The sequence below is a fragment of the Heteronotia binoei genome, chromosome 3 (genome assembly GCF_032191835.1).
Source record: "Heteronotia binoei isolate CCM8104 ecotype False Entrance Well chromosome 3, APGP_CSIRO_Hbin_v1, whole genome shotgun sequence".
Lineage (NCBI taxonomy): Eukaryota > Metazoa > Chordata > Lepidosauria > Squamata > Gekkonidae > Heteronotia > Heteronotia binoei.
Window position 1 is genome coordinate 119,754,754 of NC_083225.1, and position 12,401 is coordinate 119,767,154.

General features: G+C 40.3%; 1 protein-coding gene across 12 annotated transcripts in view; it reads left to right on the top strand.

Annotated features, from left to right (window-relative positions):
- Positions 1–12,401, top strand: part of ROBO2 (roundabout guidance receptor 2) — a 1,840,872-nt gene that overhangs the window by 1,479,257 nt on the left and 349,214 nt on the right. For all 12 annotated transcript variants that reach the window (XM_060234422.1, XM_060234419.1, XM_060234423.1 and 9 more), the window contains exons 4-5: positions 805–925; positions 10,311–10,449. In XM_060234422.1, coding sequence (XP_060090405.1) covers positions 805–925; positions 10,311–10,449 — 260 coding nt within the window. The remainder of the gene's footprint in view (positions 1–804; positions 926–10,310; positions 10,450–12,401) is intronic.

Consider the following 12,401-nt stretch of genomic DNA (forward strand, 5'->3'; position numbering starts at 1 on the left):
AAGCTTCTGCAGATGATGAAAATGCAACTCTTCCCGGAGACCCCTCAAAGCCTCAAAGAAGCCCCCCTCACAAAATTCCCTTTTAGCAAAGGTAAATCTCCTCAAAGTTTCCTGTGCATATCTTGGACTAATCTCTAACTGAGAAAAGTAGGCAGTAGGCATTAAATTGCCTTCCACTACCCCGAACAGAAGCTCCAGCCTGCTCCTGTTATGAGAAGCAGCTCAGCTTGACATTTTCCTCCCCCGGAAGTCCAACAGAAACTGGTTTTTAGAGGTTTCTATTTGCTATGCGAAAAAGCTGATGCTAGCTGCATCCCCGTGGCAGATAGTGTGGAATTGGAAGGAAGCCCCGCTGAGAAGAGGAACATGAGAGCGGCATAAGGTGAGTGGGAAATCGGCCTATGTGTTTTCCTAAGTTTCTCACCTTTGGTTATTTTCCCTTCAGTTTTCTGGTGAAAATGTTGTTTGAAAGTGAAACCTGTTGCCATTCTCAGAAAATTGCTTGGCTATCTGTAACACAACAAAGGTAAAGGTTTTAGACCTATGTAGATACGTCAGTTAGAACTTGGGGGTTCACTTGAGACTTTAGCTTTGCTCCTGAGCAAGTTAGTGTTTCCCACCCAAACCTACAGACAATGATTCTATGAGTTAAATAAAGGATTGTAAAGTATTTTTATACAGATAGAATGCTGCAAAAATATGTACTGATATTTTAATTAATTTGGGGGGGGGGTCAAGTCTTGAGGTGAAAGTTGAATAACTGTGTATTAAAATGTACAGGCATTCTCCTTTTGTTTAATACAGATACGAGGTGGGAAACTTATGATTTCAAACACAAGGAAGAGTGATGCAGGAATGTACACATGTGTTGGCACCAACATGGTGGGAGAACGGGACAGCGATCCAGCAGAGCTGACTGTTTTTGGTAAATAAACTTCTAAAACATATGCTTGCTTGTCCTTTGGAGTTACAGATACAAACTATGAATTATCAAACTTGAAAATATTATCATACAGAGTATTTACATAGAGAACCAATGCTTTAAAGCATTGAATTCATGTAATTATTTTTAAAAAACATTTCCTAATTTACAGTGTTGTACAAATCTAAAGAATTCTAATTATTGATATGGTTGTGAATAGAATAGCACTCTTCCCCCCTTGTGTACACTCAGATATTCCTGTACAAATGCATACATTTAGGAACCTTAATCCAATATGATAGTGTTGCCAATCAAAATAAATAAAATTGAGATACATTTAAAACAGATTATGCTACATACTAAGCTTGCCAGGCATGGTGGCCAGGTATGGTCTCACAACTAGGCATGACCTTGCAACCCACAGAAGGGGGGTTGTCACTTCCAGGGAAAACCCAGATGTGATGTCAGATTCTCTAGGAATTCACAGAAACTCTATGGTAAAGTCATAGAGTTTGCAATGATTTCTACAGAGGACTGACATTGGGTCCAGGTTTTACTGTGGAAATGATGTCATACTTCTGGTCTGATAGCCATTTTTATTTATTTTTCGGGAGCAGTGGGGCAGCCTCCAGGTGCTTGGCAGCCTTATTTCAGACTCATGTAGGTTGTTTAAATTATTTGTAATCCCATTATGCTGGTAATAAAACATTTTATGACACTGAACAAAAAACTAGGTCTAGATTCACAAGATATAATACTTTCATAAGTATAGGGTTGTTGTTGTTCTTTAAATCACACTGTCCCTTTCCAAAAAAAGTTGTTCTTTAACATTTGCAGTTGGGTTTGTCATTCATCTGATTAAAAATCCAGCCAGTATATAGGGAGGTGTAACTTCACAAGCTGAGCATGTCAGGCAACAAAATAAATAATGGGAATCATTTTCCCCATGAGAAGCGTTAAATACAGAGGGAGAGATGCTGGAGTGATCTTAAATCTAAATCTATCCTATTAGCAACTACATAATAGATGGTATTATAAAACCTTACTGTAGCAGAACTCTCAATGGTGACATTTTTACACACCATTAGTAGGCTTGCTTTATGTGCCAGTGTAGTGTTCTTGAATAAGGCCAAAGAAAATCAATGAAAAAAGTACTTTATTACAAAATAAACATTATTTCTACATCTTTATACAATTTGAGAATAGCCAAGCCTTCACATTGTTTCTCCAATGCATCTTCAAATCACTCCAGGAACAAAGAAAGCTGTAATCTATTTTGGGATATCCAACATACTGAATGGAATGTTTACAACATGGACACATTTAATAAATATACTAGGAATAAGGCCCAGTGTAGAGAAGAATACAACGAGCTCTACAAAGAGGTTCTGGGTGAGTGTCCACCACCCTTGCTATCTTCCCACCCATTCAAAATGGCCATTTTCTGTAGGGGAATTGATCTGACTTCAGCTTTCCATCCTCGCCACTCCCTGCAGCCTCTACCTAGAAAACTACGGTCTTTCTCCACAGTGGGGACCAAAGCATCATTCTCCCCTCTCCCTTATGATCTTCACAACAATTCTGTGAGGTAAATTAGGCTGAGAGTCTGTAACTGGTCTGAAATCACAGTGTGGACTAACACAGGAGGAAAGGTACCTCAGCAGGGTATAATGACACAGAGTCCCCCCTGCAAAGCAGCTGTTTTCTTCAGGGGAACTGATCTCTGCCATCTGGAGAGCAGTTGTAATTCTAAGTGATCTCCAGCCCTCAACTGGAGATTAGAAACAATGGTTCCTCAGAAGGAAGTGGCTGGTTTGAAGAGTGGAGTGTATGGCATTGTACTTGTCTGAAGTCCCACCCCTCCTCAAACACCACCCTTTCCAGCATCGATCCCTCAAATCTCCAGGAATTTCCCAATCTGGAGTTGGCAACTCTAGCTCCTTCGCAGCCAACCATCAACCTACTTTTATCTGCTCCTCTAACTTAGGCTTTCCATCTCCTTTCCCCACCCTGCAGCCTCAATCCAGGAAAAGTACAGTCTTTTTCCACAGTGGGGACCAAAGCAGCTTACATTATTCTCTAAGGGAGGGATAGCAGGTCAGTGGTAGAGCATCTGCTTGGGAAGCAGAAGGTCCCAGGTTCAATCCCTGGCATCTCCAAAAACGGGTCCAAGCAAATAGATGTGAAAAACCTCAGCTTGAAACCCTGGAGAGCCGCTGCCAGTCTGAGAAGACAATACTGACTTTGATGGACCAAAGGTCTGATTCAGTATAAGGCAGCTTCATATGTTCCTTTCCCCCTTTTGATTTGCACAACAATTCTGTAAGGTAGTTTAGGCTGAAAGTCAGTGACTGGCCTGGAATCACCCAGTCAGCTTCCACAGCAAGAACCTGGGTCTGGCAGACTCTCCTCTGAAGCAGTAACTGATACCATCAAGGGTTAATGCCTCACAGAGTCTAACAGCCTTTTGAGTTCAAATGGAATTCTGTCAAGAGTGTCAGTTAAGAAATGCCGGTTGGGAACTACCAGTTGAAGAAGAGTCAGTTTAGCACTGACTGAGGTCTGGGAAAAATCCAAAGAGGAGTGAAAGGATCACAGAAGATCCCCATCAAGCCAGAAAAGGACAGATCTTCTAGTCAAGAAAAGTAATCTCTGCGCAGTGAAAAACAAGATAGCACTTGAAAGAGGAGTGATCCCTCGTCTATATAGAGAGAAAGATTTTGAGAACTTTGTTGTATGTTACTGCCTTCTAAACATGAAGCGTCAGTGAAACTCAGAAATCTATGCTTGCAAGTTAAAACTGAATCTGAAAAAAAAGCCTCCCTCTTCACCGTTTCAAAGAACTTGTTGAAAAGCAAACACCGGTTGGCAACATATTAACTGGATTTAGTGTGATCACAAAGTTACCACAGTTCCTTATTATCAGTCCACTTTGTAATCCTACCCCTGATTCCACCTGACCTTTTTCCCTACTCATTAAATAAAATATTTTGCTTATTTTTGAACTTTCAAAAGCCTCTTGTGTACGATTGCAGGAGCAGAATATTGGCAGGTGATTTTGTCTCTTCCCTCAAGTCCCTGGGCTGGGCCAGCATCAAAATATAAAATAACATGACAGGGTGCGAAAGCCATAGACTAACAAATAAGGGGAAAGATGTAGGGGCGGGAAAGAAAGAAAGGAAGAAAGAAAGAAAGAAAGAAAGAATCCTGGTTTTGAGGGAGGAAAGTGGGCAAGATAACCATAGACAGAAATGCATCGCACAATACTCTGGGAATAGCCCTGTAACTCTGGTAAAAGCCATAGAGATCAGGGGAATTCCTGGAGTGTTGTGCAGTGTGGTGAAAGCTCTTACAGATTTTCAGCTGGAAATTATATTGCTGCATCATGTGACACAATTCCTGTCAATCTGCCTGCACCCAAACTGTCCACTACTTTCCAGCCATAAATTGTAGGCAGATCTTGTGTAGTTTTTGGCCCTTTCCTCCAATAGCACTTGAAGAGATTCACAGGTTGCTACATTCACAAAGACACCCCAATCTCTCTAGAGTGTGTGTGTATTTTTGTCATAGATTGAGCAAAACAAAGACAAATCTAGAAAAGAATGAGGAAATCAGACTCAATTCCAATGGATAATCAGTGCCCAAGAATATCAGAAGGAACAGATAACAAAAAGAACCATACATAAAATTACTAAAGATATAAGCAGAAAATCGTATATGACTTTATTGTTATAGCTTATTGGATACAGCTGTCATTGTTTTTCATAAAAGCCAGAGGCATATGTCAACTTAAATTTTATAGCTAATTCACAAGTTATATGTATATACTGTGATGTTAACATATCACTGGCACAGGATGAGTTTAGAATTGATGAAGATCCAATTCAGATACTAGGCGGTGTTTCTGAGTATTCCCAGTGATCGTAGACCAGTCTTGAGGGTGAAGTTTTTAGCTTTCATTATGAGTGTGCATTTGTAATTAATGTGGTATGACTAAGATTGAATTCTTTAATTTGGGCTTGACATTAGTCTTCAGTGAATGTCATTCTAGACCTCCCAGTGCACAGGGACACAAAAACAGGGCCGGATCTACATATTTTTTGAAGGGGGGAAGAAGAGTAAAAAAATTGTGCCCCCACTCAAAAAATTGTGTGGGAGGGGCAGCACCAGTGCTAGAGTGCTGCCTCCCCCACCCCGGAAAGGGGAAAAATTGGGGCTGCTTTTTCCACCCGCTCATTTCCCGGGGATGGCAGCAGCGAGGGGCAGGTAAAGGGCAGCCATGTCCTTCCCTTCCCTCCACCCTCCCACCACAGGGCCACTGTACTTTGGCTCTTCTGCTGCCATTGCTCCTCCTCTTGAGGAAGTTTCTTTCCCCTCTTCTTCTTCTCCTCCTCTCCCATTTTCTGCTGAGCCTGCCCACCTTCAGCTGCACAACACCTCAGGGTAGGGTTGCCAAGTCCAACTCAAGAAATACCTGGGGGCTTTGGGAGTGGAGCCAGGAGTCTTTGGGGGTGGAGCCAGGAGCCAGGATGTGATAAGCAGGATTGAACTCTAAATGGAGTTCTGGCCATCGTATTTAAAGAGACATCACACTTTTTAAAATGCCTTCCTTCCATAGGAAATAATGAAAAATAGGAGCACCTTCTTTTGGGGCTCATAGAATTGGACCCCCTGGTCCAATCTTTTTGAAACTTGGGGGGTATTTTGAGGAGAGGCACTGGATGCTATACTGAAACATTGGTGCCTCTACCTCAAAAAACAGCCCTCCCAGAGCCCCATGTACCCACTGATCAATTCTCCATTATATCCTATGAGAATCGATCTTCATAGGGAATAATGGAGCACCTCGAAGCCGGGGTAGTGGTTCCCCTGCCCCCACCCGGGGATTGGCAACCCTACCAAGGGGGAGGGCTTCTTTTCTCTTCCTTCACTGTAGGTGACTGGGGAAGGCAATGGCAAACCACCCCATAAAAAGTATGCCATGAAAACATTGTGATAGCAGTGTCACCCCAGAGTCGGAAACGACTGGTACTTGCACAGGGAACCTTTCCTTTTTCCTTTTTTGCTGCACACCTCCTGCCCCCCTCCTCACCAGCAGGGCTTCCAAAATGAGGCCAGATGCCAGTGGCTGCCTCCAACTCACATCCCAGCACTGTGCAGCAGCACCAGCAGCAGCCACCCAACTGCTGCCCCTTCGCCGCCTCTGCCTGCCTGCAGGACCCTTCCAAGCCAGGGGCTGGCGGAGCTGAAGAGTGCCCTGAGCCCCACAGCCAGGTCAGTGGAGAGGCAGCCAGAGCAGGCAGAGGAGGCAGAGTGGTGGCAGCTCCTTCCAGCACCCCTGCTTCACAGCCCTGCTGGCCTGCACCAGTGCTGAGTGAGTGAGCAGCAGCTGATCGGCGGAGGGCGGCCTCGATTGCCCTTCCGGGCATTGAAATAGACCTGGGGTGGGGAAGGGAGGGAGGAGGGGGTGCAGCACCGGGGGGGGAGGTGTGGGGGCGCTGTGGAGGAGGCAGCAGACATGCGCCCTCCAGCCGGGGTGCCCAATTTGGCACCACCCCTTCTGCCCCCCTCTAGATCCAGCCCTGCACAAAAACAAGCTGTTTGTATTAAATAACCTCACATTAGGGTTGCCAGGTCTGTGTTGGAAAATACCTGGAGGCTTTGGGGGTGGATCTAGGAGACAGCAGGATTTGGGGAGGGAAGAGGCTTCAACATGGTACAATGCCATAGAGCCCACTCTTCACAGCAGCATCTTCTGCCAGCTGAAGATCAGTTGTAAAACAGGGAGATCCCCAGGCCACACCTACAGACTGGCAACTTTGCCTCACATTAAAAATTAAATTCCCTGTGTACTTGGGCACTTTAATATAAGGAACTAATCTCACAAAAAGTATACTGAAACCATCATGTTATGTTATAATTCACACCGCAATCCTATGTGAAGTTACTCAAGTCTAATCCTTTTGATGTTCTAACTTCTTAAGTCTATATGGGCTGTTGTTGAAGTAATAACTAATTGTAATTTGAGCAGTGAAAAGTTTGATTTTTCTTCTAAGTGCTAAATAAGGCAAAAGAAAGTTAGTTTCTGAATAAATTATTTTTAAAATGAGGAAGAGATTCATATGTATATTTCTGTCCCATTTATAATGAATTTTTACACATTCCATTTCTAATATTTGCTCCCTCATTATTTTGTTCTTGGAACTAGTTTTTTCAGTTATGTCAGTCATCAAGGCTCTGTGCGCCTCCATGCACTGAATTTAGCTTGAGGCATCACCTCTGGTCAAAATGAATATCTCTAAGTAAGGTGGTTACTAGGAGTCCAATGGGAACAGCAGGGAGGCCAGGACTGAAACTGTATACATGAGGGTTTTTTAAACTATTAATAGATAAACACAACCAGATAAAATGGAAAAACACAAGTATTTTTAAAGAGATTCATAGAAATTTTTGACTTATTGGATGATATCAAAATATGGTCAAATTAAGAATGCTCTATTGTCTGAACACCTCTTCATTTTGTATTTGGCTTGTTCTTAAAATGAGAATAATTGTTTCAATGCACATAGTTAAGGGCAGTATTCTCAATGTTTGGAGCAAATGTGATCATTCTTTTCCCTCCAAGCCATACCAATAAAGAGGTAGAAACAGAAAGCTCCCCATATTTTGTTGGTGTTAGAGAGGCAGCAATTAGTTAATGTATATACTGCTCTTAGCATACAGTCCCAGTATCAGTGCTGTACTACTTGTGTGTAGTACTCTATTACAGACTATGCATCACAAGAAAATTATGTCATCATGGACAAGAAGGTAGAAAAACTACCTGGGATCACCGTTCATATTACAGGAATACAAGAAACAAACACTATGATATACTGGCTAACAATGTTTAGTAAAACTTTTTAAAGAATCATATAATCTTTTTTACATTATAATATTACAAGAAAGGTCCATTCAATGAGCATCCGGATATAGGCTCATTTTGTCAAAAAACTTCCTTAGGAGTATTCCTTCCTATTTTCTTCAGGTTATCAGCCTCTTGTAACAATTCAGTGTTAATGCTCTCTGCAACATCTTTATTTTCTTTAAGATCTCATTCTGGAATAAACCACGGTAATTACAACAAAATACAACACAAAGTTGAATGGAAGTGGGTAATTCTTTATTTTTAAAAAAGACTAATTTTTAAGATATTGTTAATTGTTGTTAATAACTTACCTCTCACTGCTACTTAAGTGTATATATTTATGTTAGGAGCTTAAGCCAGGTCTTATATACAGTAAAAAAAAAAAATTAAATGACACATGCATAAACAACTTGAACCCCTTTAAGAGTCTTCCATTGTGGGAATCGTCAGATGTGGAATCACATAAGGATTTTTTTTTTAATGAAATGAGTCTATATCCAGAGAGCCAGTTTGGTGTAATAGTTAAGTGTGCGGACTCTTATCTGGGAGAACCGGGTTTGATTACCCACTCCTCCACTTGCACCTGCTGAGATGGCCTTGGGTCAGCCATAGCTTTCATAGAAGCTGTCCTTGAAAGGACAGCTGCTGTAAAAGCACTTTCAGCCCCACCCACCTCACAGGGTGTTTGTTGTGGGGGGGGGGGGAAGGTAGAGGATATTGTGACCGCTCTGAGAATCTGAGATTCAGAGTATAGGGCGGGATATAAATCCAAAATCATCATCATCTTCTTCTTCATTTGTATGAAATAAGCCCATAACTTAGTGCTCACTGAATGGACCTTTCTTGTAATATTGTTATGGAAAAGAAGATGGCCTTGAGCCTGAGTTGATCTATACCATTCAGAACATGGCATAGCCTTCAACCAGTTTACCCTTGTGAATTAAATGTTACCACTCTTTATTTTTTCCCTTGAGGGATACAAAGAAGTAATACTTGAAATCAATCAGGGCTTTTTTTGAGCAGGAACACACAGGAATGCAGTTCTGGCTGGCTTGGTGTCAGGGGGTGTGGCCTAATATGCAAGTGAGTTCCTACTGGGCTTTTTTTTTACAAAAAAAAAGCCTTGAAATCAATCATACCTTCTATTAAGTTCTGTGGTACATATGCACAATTAAGTAAGGGGATAGTAAGTAGAAATGCTAAGCTGTGGGTCACCAGCTTTCAAACCTAGGCAAAACTAAGATCGTACTCACTCATTCTGATAGGAGCAATTTGGAAAGACTAACATTGTTGAATTCAATAAAGGAATTCTAAATTCTCCCCTTCAGCACTGTATCATAATGTAGGTATCTGAATGTGCATATCCAATGACTAGCCACATTTATAACTGTAAGCAAAGTTTATTCAGAAGTCGTAAAGGTCATAACAGCAAACTGTGAAGAGACATAAACTGTGGCCTGTTTTATAGCCTTCTTCAAAGACTTTTAATATTCACCAGAGAAAGTCTAGGGAAAGGGTACTTTATTTACTCAGCTGAGTCTTATAAAACAACTACATTAGACATGTTATATATGACTGTGATTTTATGTGTTGAATACTGCTAACAGAATTGCAATTTTTTAAATTATACCACCACAATTTATGGACAGAGCTCTGTAAAAAGCATGCAGTGCATTCGAAAAAATGTTGTTCTGGAATGAGGTTTGATTAAATTCTGTAAGACAAATACTTTTGTTTAGTGTGCAGAATTAAGTCCTGTTGTTTCATAACATGGAAACCAAGTTATGCAGGTGATTCAAATCCATTTAATCTCACATAAAGAATGTTAATTACATTGGCAATGGCATTCACATTGATAACTCTATAGACATATAATTAAACTATTGGACATATTCAGGAAACTACCTGAGTAATAAGTAGACAGAAAACAACAGTGGAAATTTGTAAGCCGCCCTGAGCCTGCCTTGGCGGGGAGGGCGGGGTATAAATAAAAACAACTTCTTCTTCTTCTTCTTCTTCTTCTTCTTCTTCTTCTTCTTCTTCTTCTTCTTCTTCTTCTTCTTCTTCTTATTATTATTATTATTATTATTATTATTATTATTATTATTATTTTTAATTATCATTTCCTGATGAATACTGAAAGAACTGTAGAAATAATACAAAATGGAAACAATGAATGTATTTGTACCTCTACTCTAAATTTCCTTGTTTGTTTCTTTACTTGTGAGTTTTTAATTGAACTATACAATATAATATTTTGATTTTTTGTTTATTACATAAGTACACTCAGGAAAAGTTGATCCAAATGACCAGGTCATAGCACTTTTAAAAAGACTTTCAAAATCCTGTTATCATTCAGAGATAACACTATGGATCTAATGCTTCAGTTAGAATCCCATGCATAGTCACTGTATTTACTGTGAACTGAATTGTTTAATTTTAATCAATCTGCTTTTTAAATTTGGAATTTTTGTTTTCAAGAACGACCCACATTTCTCAGAAGACCGATCAACCAGGTGGTTTTAGAAGAAGAAACCATAGAATTTAGATGTCAAATACAAGGTGATCCTCAGCCAACAGTACGTTGGAAGAAAGATGATAATGACTTACCAAGAGGAAGGTAGGAAGGACACTAATTGTTAGTCTTCTTTCTGGGTAATAATTATTTCTTCATGCAAAATGCTGTAAATCTTTTTAAATTACTAAATAAAAACCAAATGGTTAATGGAACACATACTGTAAATTGGTCACACTCATGTACTTAGGATGTCAGATGAAAAACCATATGGGGCTTATCTACCATCAATAGTTCTGTTGGGATTGGGAATGAAGTTTGTCATGCAGGAATGAAAATATTATATCCATTTATTCCTCATGGTTATTAAAGGAATGGTGTTCTAGGCTTCATTTGCAGTCATCTTTCATATAGTTGTTGAAGATGATGTGTTTCATAAACAAGCTCAATGGAAGAAATAACAGGAGTGCTTATTTGTATTTTTTTAGAAGGTAAGCTTTCCAGAGCAATATTTGTTGTTTTTGTTGTTGTTCTGTAGAGCACCTTCCACACTGAAGGCTCTCTGTCAGGGCTGTCAAATGTGCAGCCCATGGGATGGATCTGACCCCCGTGGGGCTAATGGTTTATGGTTTATATTACCTGCCCTACCTGCCAAGCAGACTCAGGGTGGCTCACAATTAATAATAATAAAATAACATCAATATAAAAACATCAAGCTAAAAATAACGATCAGGTTCTCATTACAGTACAATTGGATAAATAGATAGATAAATAGACGGCGTTTGAATAGTATTAATAGACATCACATCTGGAGTCTAGGCGATGGTATAGCAGGTTTGATGTTATAATTTCAGCTAGTTCCAGTAATAATTAACAACTGAACGTCAGATAGAATAGCATGGTCTTGCAGGCTTTGTGGAACTGGGCAAGGTCCTGCAAAGCTCTGACATCTTCTGGAAGTTGGTTCTACCAGTAAGGGGCAGCAATATAGAAGGCTCTTTCACGTGTTGTTTTATGTCTTGCCTCCTTCAGCCCTGGGATCCATTTTGTAGAAAAATAGGTGGTGGAGCTCATCTAGGGATTGTTATGCAGCTGCACATACTATTCAATGGACAAGGAGGTGAAACTCTCAGAAGGAGGAGGTGGAACTCTCAGAAAGGTTCAGGAGCTGCACTCCTGTGAGCTCCCACTAAATCTGAGGCCTGCTGGGATCAATAACAAATTTTGAGATCCTGATCAAAATACCCTCTGGGGAAAGTGTGGGAGAGGCGGTCACTAAGGTAGAAACTTTAAAGATAATAACAAGCACCTTGTAGTCAATCCGGTATGCCACAGATAGTCAGTGAAGTGCCCGCAGCCCAGGCTGTATGTGCTCCTGAATAGAGATCCCCAAGAGCAGTCTGGCTGCCACATTCTGCACTAGCTGCAGCTTTGGATTTGGGACAGGGGCAGCCCCATGTAGAGAGCATTGAAGTAATCCAATCTCAAGATAACTGTAGCAACCAAACAGACAGAAAGAATTGCAGATTTTGACAGGATGTGAAGTTACTCCTAAATTAAATATCTAGGTCTAGAAATAACTATGAAGAATATTGATTTGTATAAAAATAATTATGAAAAGTTATGGTGCAAGATGGACAAAGATATGATGAAATGGAACAGACTTAATTTGTCTTTGCTGGGTAGGATTGTTGCAATCAAGATGAATATTTTGCCAAGAATAATGTATTTGTTCCAAACTATTCCGATTGTGAAAGATAGCAAACAATTCAATAAATAGCAAAGGAAGACTTCTGATTTTGTATGGGCTGGGAAGAAACCAAGGATTAAGATGAAAATTTTAACAGATGCAAAGGAGAGGGGAGGTTTTCAACTTCCAGACTTAAGACTGTATCATGATGCAGTTTGTTTGACATGGATAAAGGATTGGATAACGCTGTTAAATAAAAAACTTTTATTGTTAGGAGCTCATGGGAATAAATTCGGCTGTCATGCTTATATGTATTACGGGAAAAATAAGATGGACGGTCTTTTTTCTCACCACTTTTTTCTCACTG